Source organism: Neodiprion pinetum, chromosome 2 (assembly GCF_021155775.2).
Source record: "Neodiprion pinetum isolate iyNeoPine1 chromosome 2, iyNeoPine1.2, whole genome shotgun sequence".
In the NCBI taxonomy this organism is placed as follows: Eukaryota; Metazoa; Arthropoda; class Insecta; order Hymenoptera; family Diprionidae; genus Neodiprion; species Neodiprion pinetum.
In genome coordinates this window covers 15387323-15411484 of record NC_060233.1, presented here as the reverse complement: position 1 = coordinate 15411484, position 24162 = coordinate 15387323, and the positions used below count along the sequence as shown (strand labels likewise).

Here is a 24162-nt window from a genome sequence, read left to right as displayed (position 1 = left end):
TCAATTATTTTATTTCAGTGATCTTTATTAAACTCGTGAGACAAATTATCAGTATATGGTTGATATAATGTATCCAATAAAGGCGCTCGTGAGCAATTGCACAGCCACCAGCCCAATGAATAATAGTATTGCAACATAATCCATCTTAATATTTGGATTTGCAGTTTCGAAATTTGGTTCGCTAGGATGAATTCTTAGGGTATTCGGCCGAAAAGTCCGTATGATGTTCTCTTCCATTCTAGTTTTTTACCTGTATATATATGATAATCATTATGGTATATTACTTTCACAGAACTGGGTGCATGAGTTGTCAAACGTCGTTTAAAATTCTCATTATAATGTTCACCAAATTCAATCTTGTGTAGCTTCTTTTACAATATAAACTATCGATTGACGCTCAGATACAGGCTTCAATATTTACGAATGTATATTTATTATTACGAGGTTATTTGAAGAAATTCCATAACACAAAAACATTTGCAGGTATCCCAGCAACAACTTTATGGGGTTGAATACATTTCTTTGACCAATGGTGCTGCATTTGGTTGTCAAGCGTTGACTGAAACTAAATTTTTACGAATTATCTTAGAATGGAAATTTCTCCGAGTTTCTTAGTTTTCCTAAGAACCCTCGACTGTATACAGTACAGAATTTTTCTCAGAAATGTTAGAAAACTATCTATCAAATTTATCAACAAAATTATGAGAAATATCTGAAAACTTTTCCCCAAAGGAAGAACGCGGATGAGGGGATTCGGACCTCGTACTAAATTTTGTGAACAATTTACCACCTTTGCGGATTGATTAACCAGTTACAAAAAAATTCGAATGACCAACGTTCAAATCCGGTGCGCACGCGTAGAGATATAATCTGTAATACGTATAACGGTTAGGCATTTATTCCAACAACTCGACCAATGAAAGCCCGTTAATTTAAACTTTCGAACGTTCTTCCCCCACTATAGGGCCTTCGTTCGTCGGGTGGCTGGGCTCTATACAGGATGCGAATGAACGAGCAGTCAGTATTGAGTCGGTATTCAGTACCCAAATGAACGGCAAGATCACGTTTAACTTCGGAAAATATATCGTCGCAACAAATTGCACGGGCCGGTACATTGGAAGACAAACTCGTATCTCGTTTGAAAAAGGATAATAAATAACCGATGAAGTTCTTTCCACAACTGTGAAGTTCGACAAGTTTATGATCAGAATCGAAGGAGATATTGACGTTTTGAATTTCATCGGTGATCCCACTTCAGTGAGCGTAGTAACGCGTAAAATGGCGGTTGCATTTGAATGCAACGGTTGTTGACAGTTTGAAGAGTTCGGTCGAAGGGCGCGGCGTGCGTTGATATTATTGCACTTATTTCCCGAGATAAATAAGTATATTCGCGTCGCTCTGAGCTCTTCGTAGGACGGAAAACGTCGGGTCACGATTCCAAGCGTGCGTGCTGAAATTTTCTAAATTTCTGCCCAAAATTAAACAATGGATCCCTTCACTCAGGTAAGCGACGCTATGCGGAATTATACCTGATCCGAGGCATTATTTGTCTGGAATTGAATAGGATTGTAAGATACAAACACGTGTTGACCGTTGTGATCCTAAATAAAATTTATGAACCAGGTAGCCTGGTCCCAATAATTTCACGATTGAAAAACTCTTACTATCTTGACAGTTTAGAAAGACTTCGAAGAAGTTGGGTTTGCAAAATCTGAGTCTGCATAGTTTTGTCACGTCTTATTGAATTTCAAACCATACTAATTTTGTGAAATAACTATTTCACATGAATATGCATCGTTAGGATAACGTTATGAACTTTAAACTTATATGAACTGTTACATTTCTCTGTGGTTTAATCTTATTCAGCAATACTAACACAAAGCGAAATTAGTCTTGATCGAATTGAGTTGAATCAAGTGTAAATATAAAGCAATTAACCCTTAACATAGATCGAGATTTTAGGTTATTGTTGCATTCTGCGGACACCAATTCGTCTAATTACAATAAAGCTTACTTTGTCTAGACAGTAATCAAAGGCTCTCGAATTTGTTTGACACATTTTTCACACTTCTTGGTTAAAAACAAAGATATGGTGCTATTAAATTTGTTGTCCACGACTGGGCTTTTCTCGATTTTTTCTGCTCCTCTGTGTTCAGACAATATTGTTTTAGTTAAATTAAACCTTATCAATCTCAACTACTAGGTCTCAGACCCCTTTTCATTATTTTAGCTGCTCAAAACTTTCCTGGCCAGATTTTGTACTTGCTAATTAAGGAAAATAATCCCTTATGTTTCTTCTGCATGTATGAAAAATCTAAATAGATGTGAGAAAAGTACAGAATTATACCTCTTACTGTTTTATTATGCTGATCTACTACCATCATCGTGTGAATTATGATATCCGAGTTTTTTTGGCTTACTTTAGCGAATGTTGGAGCGTGCGAAAGCAAGGAGAGAAAAATTAGACACGCAATTGTCAAATGCTGGTCATGATCCCAAAAAGAGGCGCAGTCCACTGAAGGATGCTAATGCCATTCTGGCACAGGCTCCAGGTACGTTAAATCATTTATGTCTCTCATGTTCAATTTGCATTATTTGATGTTGTATTGTGCCTTTTAGTACTGGAACACAATGTGGCAGCTAAACCAGTGGTTAAAGATTCTCCCGTTAAGCAATCGCCGATTAAATCACCGAGAAAATTTTCTCCTACTAAAATTCCTATCACAACACAAGAAGGCAAAGTATCCAACAAAGAGAATGGAGAGACTCAAATATCCGGTGTCAGATCCAAGCTACAAAGGCTGGGCAAGCTATACTCTGGTAAGTTGTTGCTTGGTTGGTGCTGTCACACCTACACACATTGATATCATAAACTGGTTCCTGCATACAATATAGATATGGTACTACTATGGCAGATGCCATAGCATCTATCTGTAATAAGTACCGATCACAATATCTCATACCTTTTAATTATCACTATATTCCCAAGTGAGAGAATTATTGGAAAGTTCTCAGAATTTTTTAAATGAATTTTTCAGAAATATATCTAATTTTTGAACTGTCCTAAGCAAAATTCTGTAGTACTTCTGGAATAGTTTGAATTATTCTATCAGTCTAAGGGATTTGGAAGAAATTCCATAGAGTTTTTAAAGATCTGATAAACTTGAGATTTTTGTCTTCTAGACTGTTTCTGCCCAAGTGAAGTTAGAGGTGAAAATTGTACCAATTTCTATGAGAAACTCAAGTTTTTTTGAAACTCCATTTTGCATTACAAATCTGAAAAAATCGGATTTCTGGTGTTCCTGTATATTTTTTGAGCATACTTCGGTATGGAATTTCATAGGAAACAGTTGCATATGAATGTTTCTGAAATGCCATTGAAAAATCTGGATATATCTAAAACAATAATTTTAGTCAAACTAGAAGTGTGAAAATTTTTGACAGTAATTTTTAAGAAATATCGAAGTTTTTCGTTAAACCTGTTGAAATTAATTTTCTGCACAGAAATTGAGATACTTCGGAACAACTCCTAGGAATTTATGCGAATTTGTCTGAAATATTTTAAGCGAAATAGAAAATCTTTTAGAAATATGCATTCTGAGTAAATTTTTAGAAATTACTGAAAATTTCTGAAAATATCTGTTGCCTGCGAAACGAAAGTAATGATTTGTGACTTAAGTTTTATGACTTGAAGTGAACAGAAAAATCAGATCTAAGTCAATGAGATATCCTAATAACAATAATAAAATCTGACAACCATCAAAACTTGGATGTAAAAAATTTTTTCCTGTTCGAGAAATTTCAGGACAGAATATCGTAAACTTTCAATCTTTTTATTACCTATTCTTTTCAGTAGTTAAGATTCATTTGGAGTTTTGATTTATATTAGAAAATAGTGAACAGTATTTTAGTATAGCTTTGAGGATTGCAAATGTGATGTATCGAATTACTTGAACACATATTTCTTCAGAGGATTGCAGCCGTGAGTTGAGTTCGCCAATTCACAGAACAGAGGAAAAATTTGCAATTGAAGAAGAGTCGACCGATCGAAAAGCTGCTAAGCCAGGTGCAAGATTGGGCAGACTCGCTGCTTTGGCTTCTACGATAAACAATTGGGAGGATGACCTATCTCATCCAACACTGGTGAGAAACTTGACGAATACTTGTACTGAAATGTTCACATTGTTTTTATCATAAAAGAGAGAGGAAAGTACTGAATGTGGATCACTTTCGGACGCTAAGTTATGATCAATGATAAGCTACTGCTTCATGCAAATTGGTAATTGAGTTAAATATGTTGTTGAACAGATAAAGTCAGTCGAAAGTAAAGCCTCAAAGGTTCAAGCTAAGTTCAATGAGCAAGTAAGAAATGGCAGCGGCGAGCCTCAGCCAGGTACTAGCGGATTATCTAAACAACCTAGTATAAGCGGATTATCTAAACAACCGAGTACAAGCGGATTGTTGAAGCATCAAAGTCCAACTGGATTATCCAAGATGTCAAGCACTAGCGGGCTATCCAAAAAGCCAAGTACGAGCAGCATATCAAAGCAAATCAATTCGAACGGATCATCCAGCAGTACGCAAGTTAGTCGAGGAAAGGGTAGCCCTACCAAGCAACTCAAATGGGATCAAGCTGTGCTCGAAACCCTGGTAAGGGTAAAGTTTAATCCGCAATGTCAAAACTTTGCATCTCTCTCATGGACTTGTAGCTTATCCCAATATAAATTTGTTTGGTTGAATGTGCTCTCATGACGGTTCTTAAGAAATTTTTGAATGCTTCATTTCAACTGCCCTTATAATTTTAGTGGTATATTTTTTTCATCAAAGAAGAATTTGTTGTTTCGTGTCTTATTTGATTCGGAAATGATTAATTTAACCAGGAATCACTTTTAAAATTTTCTCACAAGTTCGGCCTTTGATTGGATTAAATTTAGATAAGAAAAAACATGTCTGGCAGGCAGAAAATTCAAGAAATAATATGATGCAAATTTTTGTTCAACACACTGCTTGGAAATAACTTTATCCACATTTTAACTCATCACTAATCAATTGAAAAACCTGATTAAAGCCTGTATCAAATTTTGTCAACCAACTTATGGTTGTTACAATGTAGTTTGACAAAAAATTCTAGATTATATCAGATCACGAACAGATTACTGTTACTTTCCAGAGTACCACATAAAGTTTCATGTGCTTCCGCATTAATGCTTGCGTTAATTCCTTATGTGAGGTGTCACGTGATTTTTATAAGTAATTGATGTTTGTTGAAAAAATGAACGTGAGTTACTCTCCTGTGAGGAAAGTAGCATAACGTCAGGGCAGCTTGAATAACTAGAAAGCATGTGGAAAACTTGAGGTAGTGGGAAAATGAAAAATGCTTGGACACTTTCAGTAAAAAAATACTATTATCACATAGTAATAGATTAATGTATAATGTCCCCTTAACACAATTTAATGCTTTGGGAAATGGTGTTGTTTGGAAAAAGTATATTGATTGAAAATATTTTCAAGTGTTGATTAAGGCTGAATTGCCGGGTTCGTACGCACAGGGGAAACCTGGAAAACTGGATAAATTTAGGGACTTTCTCACAGCAGGGAAAAGTCAGGGAATATCGAAAATAAGATTGGAATTTTGAATCTGTCAAAGAAATGAAGTCGTTTTTATACAAAGTACTATCAATCTTCAGCAAAAAATAAAATTAAACTTAAAATTTTATTTCGTTGCACCACTTCATACATTCCAAGTATATTACTTCATACCAAGCCTTTTTTCATGTTTTTATTACAGAAAATCACAGGCTTTTATTTGTAAATTGATAGTCAGAAAATAAGATATTTACTAGGCAATATTGGAGGTATTAATATTAATGTGTGTAAAAATTGTTAATCATCAACGGAATATTTCTTGAAAGCTTACTGGAAAAATCCTCTTTTCAGGCTGAAATACCTGGAAAAGTTAGGGAATTTCAGATTCCAAAAAGCGTACGAACCCTGAATAGGTTGTAGTGTTTGAAAGAAAAGTTAGGAGAAGAGAAAAAACAGTTTTAAAAATCTTCAGTATTATTATTTATGTCAACATGGTGAGCACAAATGAACTAATATTCCTACTAAGCATTCACTATTGCAAATGATTCTGAAAGAACTTGAATAACAGAAGCTAAGATATTAACAATTTGAGAAAAGGTTTCATAATTAGAACGTCCAAAATGATTAAATTCTAGTACATTATTGTCTAAAAAATATTTGACAAATCTTTCATTATAGTACCATTATAATGAGCAAATTTATTGTTTAACAGCATCTGTAATAGCGAACTTTTACGAATATGTTTTATGCGCTCTTGTAAAATTTCTACTTAAAATTACTTAAAAGTAAATAAAATAAGCCTGAAAACATCAGATTCGGATATAAAGCATCAGATTTTAATGGTTCTAAACATTCTAATTTTAAAACCTTTTCGCAAATTATTTATATTCTAACTTTTATTGTTCGAATTTATTTATTTTAGTGTTGATTATCATTGGTGCAGACAATACCAGATAGAGTTAAAGATTTATTTGACGGTTTTTTTTCTCAATTCCTAAATGTTAGGTCTGATCTTACTGTCCTCAAAATGGGTGATACTTTCTTTGTGCTCTGAATCTTTTTTGCAACTGACGGCTTGGTGGACTGGTAATTCATAAATGAGGTCGATGGAAATAAACAGAAGTCTTAAAAAGCCGTTGAAGAAAAAGTATAGGTTTCACAACGGTGTTTTCCAGGAGGCTCAAGGTTTTACTCGTACTACCAGCAATTCTCGCCTTGTGTATGACTATAAGGGTTGTTCCCAGGGATCCAATTCAGATTCGGGGAAATCGTCGGCCGCGTTCAAGTGGTCGAATAACGACCAACAATTATCGGATGTGGATAAAAGATCACTGCCTAAAGTGATATCTTCTAATTCCAAGTTTGATGGAAATGATCACATAGAAGGGAAAAAACCGAGCGACGATAAGAACGTTTCTAGGAGTCCTACAAAAACCTCGCATGCTAGCATTAATAAAAATAATAGAACACCAGAAAATAATACACAGAGTGTAAGCTCCAGCACGAGTAGTGACAGTAACCTTATCCCGAATACTTCGTTAACTCCAAAATTCGGCTATTCTTCACCTAAAAGCCCGATTCAGTCGCCAGGTTCGGTATTGAGCAAGGCTTCCATGTTCGAGTCTAAAGCCACGGAACCCAAGAAGAAGGATCCTGCCGAAATGACCCTGTCTGAGAGAATGGCTCTGTTCGAGCGAAACAAAGGAGAAGCTCCTCTGATCCCAAAGGCGCCGCTATCGATGTCTGTTTCCAAAAAGCAATTGGAAGAGAAAGATCCACAGAAGTCACATCACACACCTGAAGGTAGATACCCATTTTATTTTCGTTTTTGTGTTTGAAAATCTAAATTAAATGTTCGCATATTAATACATTGAAAGCGTATGTTCGAGTGGATGGCTGAACAGATGGCTTAATTTTGAAAATTTATATTTTGACAAACAATTATTCAATTTGATTGGGGCTTATGTTATTTAAAAGTCTGAAGATTGAACTTAAGCTTCAAACGGTGGCCCTTTTATTAAATAAACGAAATGAAAAAGCTTCAAATCGTAGCAAAGAGGATAATGTACCCGAGAATTCTGTCTAAATTTGCAGTCAATCCTTTGTGTTCTTTTGGAGATATCGCGATGATCGCAAAACCTGTCACCAAGCGAAATGGTTGACGTTATTATCAATACGATGCTTTCTATTAATTTATTCAAATGGAAAACATTCGCGAATGGAGTTCGAACTACTTACTAATCAAATAATTGGTTATTGGAATGAAAAATCTTGAAATTCATCCACTTTTTCAGCCTTTTATTCATGTACACTCCCTTAAATGTGGAATATTTAATCTTCCAGAAAAGACGGCTTCATCTGCGCACAGTAAAGCTGATGTTTTGAGTAAGAAAGTAATAGCTCAACGTGCTTTATTTGAACACGGTGGTCAGACGCAAGAATTGGAGAACGACATTTTGCGGAATTCACAAAATGAGAGACAACGAGAGCTAGAAATGCTGAGGTCACGGTTTAATCGTAACAAAGAAATGGCCCAAGCTGCTGCCGGTTCTTGCATCAGGACTAGCGAAAGCAGTGATGGAAAGCCTAACTCCCCAAAAAACTCACCAGTTTGTCCAGTTAGGCCGACGCCTGCTTCGGTATGAATGAAATTCTTGTCAAAATCTGACTTCGAAGTTAATACTGTTGTTGTTCGATTGAATTTAGAGTGTTTATTTATTCAGGAGACAATCCCACCGCCTCCTCCACCTCCGCTTGGCCATCTGCAGGACAGTGTTACAAACGGTGTTCCGATCATAGTAAAATCGTCTCCTGTAAAGAGGCAGGGTAAGCAGAGTCACGTTTTTTTCACTGCGAATTTATTCAGGTTCATAAATTCATACAGTTAGACCGAAAAAGTGATCAGAACAAAAACGTGTTAGAATAATGGTTTAAAAAGTCGCTAAAACTGATCTAGTTACACATACCTCAAAAAGGTTCCTATGACATGGGAAATAATTTTAAATCTAGCAGCTAGATTCACACGCTGACTTTTTAAATATAAATATCCTATTATGTTAACTTAAGAGAAGTAACTTTATTCTCTCAATTTTTCATAAAAAAATCTACACTGCTTGTCTAATTCAGATTAACAATTTTATTAGATTATTGTATTAAGATTTTTAAACTTATTTTATCGTGCATGAATTCTCCGTAAAATATCTAAGTTGGAGTTTGGATGATATTAATTTATTTAGAGTTAAATCGCCAGCTTATCATTTCTAAATTATGACGATTGTATATAGCAGATTTTTTTTACCAATCGGCGAGAGGAATATTAAAATCTGTCGAAGACGATTTGTAGCATATTCATGTATGAATACAATGACTTATTGTTCACCTGAGTTGGATAAAGTATATTAAATTTTCGTTAACAAATTCTAGATTAAATCGATTACTGCGATGTTAATAACAGGATGTTTGCAGATGAAATTCAATGTGTACACATTTTTTTTGTAGATCACATATAAACTTTTAAAATTATATTCAAATTGATGACTTTTAGTTATATTTTTGAACTCTTCACTTAGTCATGATGTTGTTTTAACAAAACTTCGAGTTGATTTACACATATTCTCGAACTCGCCAACTAATTATTCATGAATTCATTGTACGTTTTTCAATGATTCTATAGTGGCTAAAAGTTTGCCGAAACTGCAGCAAAACAAGACTCAGTCAGACGTCAAACGAATTCGAGTGTCTCCGCCAAAGGCAGGACACCTTTATCCTAATCTTTCTGATAACGAGCTGACGGAAACGGAAACTGAGGGAGAAACGGAATACACCGTTGGGGAAACAGAAGCAGAAACTGCGACGCTAGATGAAAAGACAGAGACTGAAACGGAGGCAGAATACTATCTTGAGGTAAAGATACAGCGCACAATTAGTGTCTCGCAGGATTGTTCAATTAGTTGGATCAATAATATCAATTTGTAATCAGCAGGAAGATACAGAATATGACAGTACTGAAGAAAGTGAAGGTATCGGTAATACTAGCCTTGGGAGAAGCATACTTAGAGTAGTGAGTGAACAGTCCGTCTTGAATAAAAAGGTGAGTCAGCTGTGATGAATAAACATGTGGATGTGAACGTTTTTTTTTTCAAATATTCATTTGTTTATTCACACTTGTAACCTATCAAAGATTTGACTTGTGAAGTAAAGCATATTTAATATGCAGGGAAACTTCTCAAGCCTGTATCTCAGTCTCTAAAATCGTGAAGTGTTTGGTTGGTATAAATTATGATAATTACCTTCCAGATTTCCGTATTTGCAGAAACGAGATTCAACAAGCTTTGCACTTTTCCGTTCATTTTTTTTTTCCCTTTAACCATAGATTAATACAAATTCCGTTTCTCGCAAAATTAGTACTTTAGCAAACCATAGCTTTTGTCAAAATTCGTCAATCAATCAACTAGTTTTTTACTTTAACTGGTGGGAAGTAATCAAAAAGATGTTGATAAGTCCTCTGTATATGAAGAAACTTTACTTCCATATAACTATTGTATATGCAATGCCAGGGTGGCCACTGGTCGGAGAATTCTGTAAAAACTGTAAATGTCATGGAATTCTGAAATTCTAGAATAGTCAGAAAAGTGTTAGGGGCTTTTGCAGGAAGTTAGGGAATCATTTACTATATATTTTTTCAGATAAATACGTCCCATAATTTTTTTAAGCTTTAGATGAATTAGATTGACTACAAATATTTTTACTATTACTGAAAGGTTCTCTTCAAACTTTGAATATTTCTAAATATTACCTACCAAGTGACAGTTTGTACTTTCATAATACAAAAAAAAATATATGGAAAATACGTAAATTTTTTTCGATTTGCAATAATTAATTTATTCGCATTAGTCCTGAAAATGGTGAGATTTTTGCCTGATAAACCTAGAAAAGTCAAGGAAGTTCGTGATGGAGATTAAATGGCCTGAATGCTGAATTCTGTGCCAACATCATGTGAACGTGTGATATATAGTTACAAAACTACTACTTGCTAAAGTACTAATTGAGTGAAAAACGGTCTTGTGTCCTTATTTAAAAAATAATGATATAAGTACTAGACAATCAACCGAACAAGAAATAAGTAATATGCAACTTTGCTCTCAGAATATCGTTCCGAAGCTACTGCTTGCTAAAGTTCATTTTTTCAGATGCAGTAATCTTGAAGGTCATATTATAATGCCGAATTGAACACTTATAAATTTTGCAGCGATCAATAGATCCAGATCCAGATAGTACGACATCTGACATCTCTGTGCTCGAGGAAATGGACGAGTATTTGGACGGGTGTTTAGCTCTTCAAGATGAGCAAAACGCAGGTCTAGGAGCGGAAGGACCGACTCCACCTAAACTAAACCGTGCAGGAAAAAGTCCTTCAGCTACTTCACACAGCTTCAAATATACTCAAGGGTAAGTAGCGATTGAGGTCTGAATGTGTTGAAACTGGCTTTAGTCTCTTTATATTTCATCTGTACTTCACAGGCAGTCTTACCGTTCTCCGATCAAAATCGCGACGCCTAGATCATCACCGCGAAAAGGTGAACAATATGTAGTCGAAGGAGATAATCACTTGCCTTTGATGCACAGCGTCAGTTTTTACAGAAGACAACAGTCTCAGGTAAATATTCGTGAATTTGATTTTACGGGGTTGAAACTATTTTTTTGTTACACTATTCCCCGCCTTATCTAGGTTTTTCAGTCGAATAATTAAGTCGTATTTTTGCTTTTTAAAGTAAACCATAATCGAAACAAATACAATTCATTGAAATTCAAAGAACTAACTAAAATCTCTACTAAAAAAAATGTTCAAAAATATGAATATTATTAGCAAACAGAAGTAATCTTACACTGTACTATACTATACAGAACTAAAACAATATGACATTACCCATACTATGGTATATACTGCAAAGTTAGTGAGGTTCGATTGTATCTTGTGTGCATATTACTTTGGGTTCATCTAATGCGAAGACCCAATTAACGCAACGTTCATAGTAACGAGGCGATATTTGAAAAATCGGACATCCAAGTACGTGTTCTTTGTTACATAGCCCACACTTTTACAGATACTGTATTTTCAAAACTTTAGTGGACGTAAATTCCGAGCCGGAACATTCACGCTATTGTTTCTCCGGTTTTGCCGGTTTCTAGAAAGCGTCGCAACTGTGTTCGATCTTTACCGTATTTAACGCTTGGCGCAAATTATTAAATTTCAGACTCCTAAAACTCCCGTTCGTCACGTGACTCGAATCCCAGAGCCGGAACTTACAACGACCACTTCATCGTCTCAATTCAATGAAAGGGATGAATATGTGCTTGTGCAAGAGAAGGTGAAGCACCTCCTAGAAGAGGTGTGCAAACAACAGACGGTAATAAGCCAGGCGAGCCAGGCTTTGAACTTGTGCAATGCTACCGTCGAATTCAGCGGTTCTAGAGAACAAGTTGAAGGGGAAAGGCTGTTGCTCGTCGCCAGTGAGTAGCCATTGGCTAAATCGTACTTCGACATTTGATAGGGTTGTCTGAATAGTGGTCGAGTCGAACTGAATATTCGAATATTGGAATAATTCAAACAGTTCAAATTGTTTATTTAATTCTAATTGTTTGAATACTTTGAATAATTTCAGTAGTTTGAGTAATTCTCAAATAATTCGAATTATTTGAGTAACTTTAATGGTTCAAATTATTTCAGTGATTTAATCAGTTCGAGTTATTGACATTATTCGGCTGAATATCAAATTCTCCATTTTCTCACTCCTGACTTGAAAGTACGTAGTGGAATGAAAGGTTTGACTGTCAAACATTTTTTTAACAGCAAATGCAGTGTAACTTTTCAAAATTCATGAGAACATTTCAAGTTGAAAGATAAATAAATTCGAACAATTGTCAAACTACAGAAATAACAAAAATTTTAAAATCCGAACCAACTTAGATAAAAAATAATAATAAAAATTCGTATGTTTGAGGTTACAACTGAATTATTGGGGCATTTTGTCGTAGGTATTTACGATAAAAATCGAAAATTTGCGCTTCTTACCGAATGATTCGAGAAATTCAAATTATTAAAAAACTTGAACTATTCGATTCCTATTGAATTGTCCGTGATTTCGAATTATTCGTACAGCCCTGATTTTTGATGATGAGTAGATTCGTAATTATTCTATGCTTCAACCTGAATTCTCCAACTCGTTTTTCACAGCTCACAGACGGCAAGCTGCACTTCACGAGGTTCAGAGGTTGAAAGTAGAAGGAACATTGAGGCCTGCCATTCCAGGCTCACCGGAGCTGCAAGAATGTGGCTCTTTGACCATATCCGCAATAACGCTGCCCTTGAAACAGAATTATTTCCGCAACATGGACGCAGGTAATATGTTTTGTATTCCGTTTGAGACGCTGAGGTAAAGATTCATCATTCTTGTCTGTATTTCATACTAACTAAAAACCGTTCACTGTTACAGCGAATTGTTACCACTTCGTATGCCTTGTACGTCATCTGGATCATGTTGTAGCAACGCCCGTAGTCGATGCCGAGCCTGGTGATTCTTGTCTTCGTTTTTCGTCGACGTTAAAACTCCAGGATCTTTACAGCGATTTTAAAATCACGCTCGAACTTTATTCCCTTGAAACGAGGGCTGAAGTTCTTCCACACGAGATCAAGTATCATATTCACAATAGTAAAAAGGTAGCTAAAACTATTTCTCTCTTTTGTTTTAAGTCGAATGGTGGAACAGCCAGTCTTTACCAAATACGTTCAATGGCAATTATTTTGGTTATCATGAGAATTTACGCATCATTGACCCCAAAACCTCGCAGCCAGCGTTATTTCATGTGCAATACCACATACAGATATCGAAAAATATATTTGTTTTATACAACAGCAATGCCAAATAGTGTCTCCCTGTAATGTAATTACCATTATTTGTAGAAATACATTTTTTGGTGTTGTTCTTGCATAAAATTAAATAGTTTTTAACAAAATTTGTGCGGTATTGCATGTAGATTTATGTTACTTGCGGCATCGTCACGTCAGTGATGCTTAGGTTTTGATAGTAGTCAAAATAAGTGACATTTTGCTTGCTCGGTAAAGACTGACTAAAGCATTTTGTTGATTTTCGTTGGAAATTTGTATTGATCGACATATTTCTCATTCAATATATTGTAACTCATGTTAAATGTCATTCGATTTGCAGGGTTCCGGAAAAACGCCGAAAAAACTTTTGAAACAGGAAAGCCGATTGCTAATGCCTTCGGTTCAAAGTCCTGCTGGGCCTTCTGCCGTGCGATCGCCGGCTTTCAGTCTCACCGGTTATGTCATATTCAGCCTGAGAGAGGTGCAGCGACAGCAGTGGACCCTGAACAAAGTATGGCAGATTTATAAACCGCATCGAAGTTGTCTAGTTTCTATAATTTATCACCTAAATAATTTTGATTATCAAATTCAGGTGCCACAGTCGTCCCCATTAGAAGGACGACTTCAAATGCACGTGTCATGCGAACTTTCGGTTTCTGTTGAGCATCGGGGATTTTTATCGATGTTTGACGATGTCTCCGGATTTGGTGCGTGGCATCGAAGATGGTGCCTCCTCAAAGGTTCAGCGTTATCTTACTGGAAGTATCCCGACGATGAACGCAAGAAAACACCTATTGGAAGTCTGGACTTGCAAGGTTAATTAATTTGTCATCCATTTCCAATTTATTGCGATAATTCGACGACAAAATACGCAGCTCGTCTTGATAATTCATTATTTAATGTCGTAGGTGTGTCAACAATCGACGTTGGTTTAGTGTCACGGGACATTTGCGCCCGACCAAATACCTTTTTGTTGGAAACAATTAGGCCCGCTGAACCGGGTGACTTGGCAACTTTGGTCATGGTTAGAATGGGGTCACAGACAATAATAAGGTTCGAATTATATTAACAGCAATTAATTCTTTTCTTTGTAAAATTAAAGCGTAGCTATATAACATTGAAATGCATGAATGTTTGCAGGCATTTGTTATCAGCGGATACTAAGGAAGAGAGACTTGAATGGTGCTCAAAATTGAACAAGACATTGAGCCTGATGCGCGCCTGGGGTGGCACATCATCGTCATGATTGGAATGGTTATTTTGAAAACTATCCGATTGCCGCACGGGCTTTCGTATATTGTAAATATTTGTCAATGATGGAAGGTCTGTTAAAATAGAATTATCGATTTAAATAGTTCTCCATCAGATTTTCATCTACCTTCAGGCTGATACTTTCATGATTTGAGGATAAAAGTGGCATGGTTGTATTAAATTCACTGCACTGTGTCAAAAACTGTGCCTTTTTGAACAGAAATTGAATGCATTCGATCATCAATTTTTGATATTTTTTTTTTATCAGATTTGATAATCGAAACTGATATCCATTTGTTTTCGAATTAAAGGAGATATTTCCAGAAGAAGTAAAAATATTTCAACTGTAGATCACGAGTTAAATATGTCTTTTATATGAATGACATATACTTTCATAGATCATCGTTGATATCGTTTATATTCTCTTCGCGTATTCGGAAAAATCTCTTGATATTTTCGAATTCTTAATATCAACTATTGTCACAGCAGAGCGACGATTTTTACAGCCAATGATGAAACAAGTTTTTCTTTATTTATTTACCACTGTAGGAAAAATATGATAGCCTACTTTTGGGAACAATTCATTCTATCACACGATCTTTTACAATAACAAAAATAACTTTTCGTATCCTAGTATAATATATTTCTTGAGATAAATACCCATATAATTTTTATTTCGTTATACATACGTACATATGTAGAAAAATTATACGAATATATTCATATTTTGATACCATTCTCTAACATGGTAGTAATACCAGATAATCAATTGTTTTGAAACTGATCATTAAAAATCATCACGATTCAACTGAGCTGATTGTAAATAAAAGACAACCAACAATTACATAACGTTAAGTTCACTTACCTATAATACTTGAATTATATTTTGTGTTAGTACATCCTTATAAGCGGAATTTGCAATACGCTTCTGCAGAGGTAACTCGAGTTGCACATGTTGAGCAATAGGTGACATGAAAATAATAATTTACTGCAAAAATTCGCTTTAAAAAAAATTGCATAAAATTGATTTCATTAAAGTTGAAAATGAATTCATAATTTCATTTGATTATGGCTCTTGGGTCAGCTGACTAGCAGGCGATGGTCAGGGCGCTTTCTTGTCATGTATCGCTCGTCGTTGGTTAAAACATTGCACCAGAACACCTCAAAGAAGAACACCCTAGAGTTGCTTAGAGTACGTGAAAATGTTATAATAGAAGATAGCTGTGGGTACAGATGCTGAAAATTGCTCCGCTATAGCTCGATCGTATCGTTTTATCAACGGTTCTCGCATCGTCTCTATCAATATATTATCCCGAATAATCGTAGTGCTCGATTCGTCTTCTGTGAAGAGATCTTTAAAGTCGTCGTATGATATCGCTACGAGTAACTGTGTCGTTCACTAAATTCGTCATTACGCGCTTGGAGCTCGTTTTTGTTTTGTTTAATATTCTTTTCAAATTCAGATCGTAATACAGCATCGCTTGTCGTATTCACATCTGAATGCACTTCATCAGAACTATAATACTCGTTCTCTTTTTAACCCGAATCAATTCGAAAAATTCTAACATTAGCTAACGACTGCGACTTAGAAATGTCGATCAGCTCGATCATCCCCGTGGGAAGACGTCCACCGCCAACCACCGCAACAACCTCCGAGCACCTCCAACCACCGTCAACCACCTCCGACCACCTTCGTCATCCTCGTCCCCGTCCTCGTACTCCTCCTCCTCTGCCCCACCTCCTCGTCATCCTCGTCGTCATCGTCCTTCTCGACCACTGCCGATCACTTCTAACCGCTACCAAACACCTGCCACCTCCGAACACCTCCTACCATCTCCGGCTACCTCCTACCACCTCCTACCATTTACGAACACCTCCTACCACCCCCTACCACCTCCTAACATCTCCGACCACCTTCGTCCTCTTCGTCCCCCTGCTCCGCCATGTATTCTATAACATCAATATTCGTAATTATTCTAACAACTTTTCATTTGCTCTCTCGCTCTTGAATTTTCGTAGGCATAGAATCGAAACGCTGTTTTAGCTAGTCGCAAGTCAAGTATCTACGTTCGGTAGAGAAGCAGAATTATTTTTCGGAAAGTGTTCGTATGGAAAAAAATTCAGAGTAACTGTAATACATCACGGATGCGCCAATTTTGATCGAGATGAAATGGATGCTCCGTATATGAGACAGTATTTAACGCAATGGCCTGATTTAAAGACCTCAAAAGGTGATTGTCGGCGATTATTTTTTGATAGGGAGAGATAGAACGAAGCTTCTTAAAACTTCTAGTGTATTTTAACACACATTTGAAAGGTACGAGCAAAAATTTTTATCATCCAACTGTCGCAGAACGGCAGCGTTATTAGCGGACCCGTGAACTGAAGAATATATCTTGAGTCAACGGCTGACCATCGAAGGGCCTCGCCTTCTTGTCTGAAGGGTGAAAACTAAAATCATTATACCTATATCATATCATATCATCATATATCATCATACATCATACATAGTATTAAAGTTCGAAACCAAAGTTTGGATGTTCGAATCTTCGGATGTTCAGAAAGTGAAGTCACCCAAAACTTTTTTTCTCCTGACGTCATCGATCTATGTACACGAAAATCAACTAGCCGAATTCCTCAGTCTGGAAACAACCACGCAGTAGAGCGGAAGTACGAGAATCGCGCTTCGCAGAATTCGAGTACCGGGTTCGAGTACCGGGTTCTCTACCTCCGTGGTTCCTGCACTCCGGGTCCGCTTCCTGGTGCGACTCGAGTTCCAGGACAAGCGCTCCGTAGTTTTTATGCTCCAGGTCCACTACCTGGTGAAACTCGACTTCCGGGACAAGCGCTCCGTGGTTCCGGCGCTCCAGGTCGGATACCTGGTGAAACTCGACTTCAGGGACAAGCGCTCTGTAGTTCTGGCTATCCAGGTCCTTGACCTGATGAGTTTTAACCTTCCGGACTAATTTTGAAGTTTACAAGTTTGATTATTGAAAACATCATGTTTTGTACTATCAAACCAATTTGCATGCTTCTAACATTTTGAATCCGAAAAATAAACCGAACGACCAGGATCAACAAATTGTAGTAGGTGAGTAGTCGGTATAGTATACATAGGAATACATGACACTGACGTCGTTTAATTACAGCTAAAATTGCTGTGTATCGGGTTTCAAATCTGTGAGGACTGATTTTTTTTGTTGCGTTCTTATACTGAAAATATTTGTTACTATTCAAGGAATAACCCGAGGTGGTTATCAGTGGTCGTTGGAGGTGGTTGGCGGTGGTTGGAGTTGGACGAGGAGGAGGACGAGGAAGACGAGGAGAACAAGGTGGACGAGGAGGACGAGGATTTGTGCTCGGTGAGTAAAACATTTTTATAATATTTAATGCTAATTGTAATTATATTTCATCTGAAATATTTCAAATTTGTTATGTTTACAATAAATTATTTCAATTCATTTTTCGCGCAAGCACATATTCAGTAGCTATAAATGCGCTAATAAAATTTATTATATTATCAATTAACTAATTATTTATATTAATTCTCACATAATATTTTTGATATGTTCTTATACTGAGAATATTAATTACTATTCCAGGTATAACCCGAGGTGGTTATTGGTGGTTGTTGGAGGTGGTTGGCGGTGGTTGCAGGTGGTCGAGCTGGACGAAGAGGAAGACGAGGAAGACGAGGAGAACAAGGTGGACGACGAGGACGAGGATTTATGCTCGGTGAATAAAACATTTTTATAATATTAGATGGCAAATGTAATTATATTTCATCTAAAATATTTCAAAATTGTCATGTTTACAACAAATTATTTCAATTCATTTTTCGCGCAAGCACATATCCAGTAGCTATAAATACGCTAATAAAATTTATTATATTATCAATTAACTAATTATTTATATTAATTCTCACATAATATTTTTGATGTATTCTTATACTGAAAAGATTTATTACTATTCCAGGTATAACCCGAGGTGGTTATCTCTATATCAGTGGTTGTTGGAGATGGTTGGCGGTGGTTGGAGGTGGGCGGAGGTCGACAAGGAGGAGGACGAGGAAAGCCGGCGTCCGAAGACAAGAGGCAAGGCTGTGGGCCCTCATGGCGGAGTCCCACTGATTATGCTTTGCAATTGTGTTAAATTGACGTTCATAATCTGCCAATGGAATCTTTCCATCAAAAATTGGCGGTTTTAAAGGATAAAAGGGTTTATCGTTAATCTGAGAAGAAACCCCAGGAAATCTTGAATTATTTAATTGACTTAAATGAGAATAACGATGTTGAACCTGAGATAGAAGCTCGGAAAAGCCGACCTCATTATTTACTGTTGTTCTACGAATTGGGGATTCATCTATTCCCCTAATAAAAGGCACAGACCTTGAGTCTCGAACATCCTGGAACGGTCCTGGATGTTGGACCTCCCGAACAGCGGGAATGGGAACAGGAGAGGGAACAGGAGAGGGAAGCGGAATAACGACTCTGGAACCTCGAGGGGTGACGGCCGGTTCTCCTGAGCCGTTCACCTGATGGACAGCCTGAAGAGCTGCCACAGTCGTCCGGAACAGTTCATGAAGACTGGTCTCGGATCGTTCTTGAGCTTCTCTATCAAGCCTCCGCTGCTCCAACTGGGAGGCAAGTTCCCTTTCTCGTTGTTCTCGTTGATTGACGAGTTCTTGCTTTCGCTGCTCTTGTTGATCAAGAAGCAGCTGAAGAAGTTGCTGTTGATGACGTTCAGCGGCTTCTCGTTGTTGGGACATGATCTTCAGTAGATCAATCTGAGAGACCGCCGAAGGAATTGGAAGAGGGTCCACTAAAAGTGATGAGATTGTCTCGGGGACCCGCGGATTTTCCATAATGAAAGGTTCTTTTCCGCCACTTTCCCTTCGACGAGAGCGTGTCATTCGACTATTGCTCATAGTTGAAGTTCGCGCAATGAATTGACTCGAATGAAAATAAACTCAAGATCCCGCTTCTGACACCAATGTAACGTTCTTTGACGTTACGGAAATAAATATGGATCCGCGAGTTTAATTATCAAGTCAAAATCAAGAGCGTGAATAAAATGTTGTGAAAAAAGCTTTAATTGCGTAATATGTGTTTCTCGTTTAGAGTCTGAAACAAGACTGTTTTTACAATAATGTTGGTTGACGCAGGAACCTTATTCTTTTGAAAGACATAAGAGGTTTATAAACGTCTTTTATCTATGATGACTACTAGATCATTCAAAGGGGGCAAAACGGGTGATTTCACCCTTTGTAACAATACATAGGGGTTAGCCTTACTTTTTCTTCATTTTTGAAGCTGAAAGTTTTTGGTCTGAGATTCGAGTAAAATGACCCTCACCTGACTAATTGGACCTTCAGGACCTCAGAAAACGCAGCGAAAAGAGCGTAATACCAACAGGAGAGAAACGGCGAGCGAGAAAGCACCTGCTGAAAAATGTCGAAAACACGGGTTGTCGTTTTTTGGCTGTAACTTTTGATGCGTTGATCGCAGCGTATTGAGACTGCGCGGAATCGACTTCTGTCGCAAAATTACTTCGGAATAGTGCGTGGAAGAATTCATTCCAGCACTTTTCAAAATCGCGAAAATTTTCGCCAAAAATGCAAAGGGGTTAGCCTTACTTTTTCTTCGATTTTGGAGCCAGAAAATTTTGGTCCCGGATGTGATTTGAATGACCCTCACCAGACTAATTGGACCCTAAGGAACTCAGAAATCACAGCAAAAAGTGCGTAGGACCAACAGGAGAGAAACGGCGAGCGAAAAAGCACCTGCTGAAAAATGTCGAAAACACAGGTTCTCGTTTTTTGGCTGTAACTTTTGATGCGTTGATCGCAGCGTATTGGGACTGCGCCCAATCGATTTCTCTCGCAAAATTACGTCGGAACAGTGCATCAAAGAATTGAGTACAGCATTTTTTTAAATCGTTGAAATTTCCGTCAGAAGTCTAACGTGGTTAAGTTGAATTTCTTTCGTGATTTTCAGAGCAAAGAACATTTCGACTCGTTAGCTGACTCGTTAACTGAAGAATGAATCTTTGGTCCACGCCTGGCGATCGAAGGGCCAAGCCGCTTCAGTCTGCAATTGGCAGGAAAGATAAAGTGCGTATTTCTTGTCTGGAATGTGAGAACTGAAATCATTATACGTCATATCATATCATCATACATCTTACATCTTACATCATACATCGTACATCATACAACGTACATCATACATCATCATACATAGTATTAAAGGTCGAAACCAAAGTTTGGAAGTCGGATGTTCAGAAAGTGACGTCACCAATTCAAAATCAGTTAGCCGAATTCCTCAGTCTGGAAACAACCGCGCAGTAGAGCGGACGGATGAGAGTCGCGCTCCGCAAATTTCGAGTACCGGGTTCTCAACCTTCCGGATCCCGCGCTTCGGGTCCGCTACGTATTTCGAGTACCGGGTTCTCAACCTCCCGGATCCCGCGCTTCGGGTCCGCTACGCGGTGAAACTCGACTTCCAGGATAAGCGCTCCGTGGTTCCCGGTTCATGTTTACAATAAATTATTTCAATTCGTTTTTCGCGCAACCCCAAATTCGGTAGCTGTCAGTCCGCTAATAAAATTTCTCGACTTCCAGGATAAGCGCTCCGTGGTTCCTGGTTCATGTTTACAATAAATTATTTCAATTCGTTTTTCGCGCAAGCCCAAATTCAGTAGCTGTCAGTGCGCTAATAAAATGTCTATAACTTTACAATCTTCTCATAATCTTTTTGGTAAAATACGTCGATAAAAAAATTATATCAAACCGTAGACATTATTTTTGATTTGTTCTCACGCTGAAAATATTTATTAGTATTCGAGGTATAACTCGAGGTGGTTGGCGGTTTTCGTTGGAGGTGGTTAGGGGTGGTTGCGGGTAATCTCGGTGATTCAGGAGGAGGGGGACGAGGATTTGTGCTCGGTGAGTAAAACACTTTTATAATATTTCATGGCAATTGTAATTATATTTTATCTAAAATATTTCAAACTTGTCATGTTTACATTAAATTATTTCAATTCATTTTTCGCGCAAGCACAAATTCAGTAGTTATGAATAAGCTCATACAATTTATTATATTATTAATTAATTAATTAATATTCTTATAATATTTCATGGCAATTGTAATTATATTTTATCTAAAATATTTCAAACTTGTCATGTTTACATTAAATTATTTCAATTCATTTTTCGCGCAAGCACAAATTCAGTAGCTATGAATAAGCTTATACAATTTATTATATTATTAATTAATTAATTAATCAATTACTCAATTATATTAAACCTTACACAATATTTTCGATGTGTTCTTATACTGAAAATATTTATTACTATTCAAGGTATAACCTGAGGTGGTTATCGGTGGTTGTTCGTGGTGGTTTAAGGTGGTCGAAGGTGGACGAGGAGAAGGACGAGGAGGACGAGGATTTGTGCTCGGTGAGTAAAACACTTTTATAATATTTCATGGCAATTGTAATTATATTTTATCTAAAATATTTCAATCTTGTCATGTTTACATTAAATTATTTCAATTCATTTTTCGCGCAAGCACAAATTCAGTAGTTATGAATAAGCTCATACAATTTATTATATTATTAATTAATTAATTAATATTCTTATAATATTTCATGGCAATTGTAATTATGTTGTATTTAAAATTTTTCAAACTTGTCATACTTACAATAAATTATTTCAATTCGTTTTTCGCGCAAGCACAAATTCAGTAGCTATGAATAAGCTTATACAATTTATTATATTATTAATTAATTAATTAATCAATTACTCAATTATATTAAACCTTACACAATATTTTCGATGTGTTCTTATACTGAAAATATTTATTACTATTCAAGGTATAACCTGAGGTGGTTATCGGTGGTTGTTCGTGGTGGTTTAAGGTGGTCGAAGGTGGACGAGGAGAAGGACGAGGAGGACGAGGATTTGTGCTCGGTGAGTAAAACACTTTTATAATATTTCATGGCAATTGTAATTATATTTTATCTAAAATATTTCAATCTTGTCATGTTTACATTAAATTATTTCAATTCATTTTTCGCGCAAGCACAAATTCAGTAGTTATGAATAAGCTCATACAATTTATTATATTATTAATTAATTAATTAATATTCTTATAATATTTCATGGCAATTGTAATTATGTTGTATTTAAAATTTTTCAAACTTGTCATACTTACAATAAATTATTTCAATTCATTTTTCGCGCAAGCACAAATTCAGTAGCTATGAATAAGCTTATACAATTTATTATATTATTAATTAATTAATTAATCAATTACTCAATTATATTAAACCTTACACAATATTTTCGATGTGTTCTTATACTGAAAATATTTATTACTATTCAAGGTATAACCTGAGGTGGTTATCGGTGGTTGTTCGTGGTGGTTTAAGGTGGTCGAAGGTGGACGAGGAGAAGGACGAGGAGGACGAGGATTTGTGCTCGGTGAGTAAAACACTTTTATAATATTTCATGGCAATTGTAATTATATTTTATCTAAAATATTTCAATCTTGTCATGTTTACATTAAATTATTTCAATTCATTTTTCGCGCAAGCACAAATTCAGTAGTTATGAATAAGCTCATACAATTTATTATATTATTAATTAATTAATTAATATTCTTATAATATTTCATGGCCATTGTAATTATGTTGTATTTAAAATTTTTCAAACTTGTCATACTTACAATAAATTATTTCAATTCATTTTTCGCGCAAGCACAAATTCAGTAGCTATGAATAAGCTTATACAATTTATTATATTATTAATTAATTAATTAATCAATTACTCAATTATATTAAACCTTACACAATATTTTCGATGTGTTCTTATACTGAAAATATTTATTACTATTCAAGGTATAACCTGAGGTGGTTATCGGTGGTTGTTCGTGGTGGTTTAAGGTGGTCGAAGGTGGACGAGGAGAAGGACGAGGAGGACGAGGATTTGTGCTCGGTGAGTAAAACACTTTTATAATATTTCATGGCAATTGTAATTATATTTTATCTAAAATATTTCAAACTAGTCATGTTTACATTAAATTATTTCAATTCATTTTTCGCGCAAGCACATGTTCAGTAGCTATGAATAAGCTCATACAATTTATTATATTATTAAATAATTAATTATTTACATTAATTCTTACATAATATTTTTGATGTGTTCCTATACTGAAAATATGTATTACTATTCCAGGTATAACCCGAGGTGGTTGGTGGTGGTTGGCGGTGGTTGGAGGTGGCTGGAGGTGGACGAGGAGGAGGACGAGCTGGACGAGGAGGAGGACGAGGTGGACGAGGAGGAGGCGGAGTGGGTCGTGGGAGAGTGGGGGGAGGAAAGGGTCGGGGCAGGGAAGGGAAGGGAAGGGAAGGGAAGGGACGGGACGGGAAGGGAGGTTGGG

At 36.5% G+C, this 24162-nt stretch overlaps 1 protein-coding gene and 1 long non-coding RNA gene across 7 annotated transcripts; both read left to right on the top strand.

The window, feature by feature from the left end:
* The first annotated feature begins 1000 nt into the window (after window positions 1-1000).
* On the top strand, window positions 1001-15577 carry LOC124212974 (anillin-like). Of its 5 annotated transcripts, none has more exons than XM_046613700.2 (19): window positions 1001-1503; window positions 2426-2552; window positions 2620-2820; window positions 3971-4143; window positions 4309-4650; window positions 6762-7389; window positions 7930-8225; window positions 8313-8412; window positions 9260-9489; window positions 9566-9676; window positions 10835-11034; window positions 11107-11242; window positions 11841-12096; window positions 12821-12985; window positions 13080-13303; window positions 13812-13982; window positions 14064-14286; window positions 14380-14524; window positions 14612-15577. In XM_046613700.2, the coding sequence occupies exons 1-19, from the start codon at window positions 1486-1488 to the stop codon at window positions 14715-14717; spliced, it is 3852 nt and encodes a 1283-aa protein (XP_046469656.1). In that variant the 5' UTR covers window positions 1001-1485; the 3' UTR covers window positions 14718-15577. The 5 variants fall into 5 exon arrangements, with proteins under 5 accessions (XP_046469656.1, XP_046469655.1, XP_046469654.1 ...); XM_046613699.2 differs by having other exon boundaries at window positions 8310-8412; window positions 9569-9676; XM_046613698.2 differs by having other exon boundaries at window positions 8310-8412.
* A 5010-nt stretch (window positions 15578-20587) lies between these two features.
* Window positions 20588-23699, top strand: LOC124212997 (uncharacterized). 2 transcript variants are annotated; one of them, XR_011176386.1, is made up of 6 exons: window positions 20588-20834; window positions 21558-21665; window positions 22082-22178; window positions 22595-22691; window positions 23108-23204; window positions 23621-23699. It is a non-coding gene; the product is annotated as an uncharacterized lncRNA (long non-coding RNA). The 2 variants fall into 2 exon arrangements; XR_011176385.1 differs by lacking the exon at window positions 20588-20834 and having other exon boundaries at window positions 21058-21665.
* The last annotated feature ends 463 nt before the right edge of the window (window positions 23700-24162 follow it).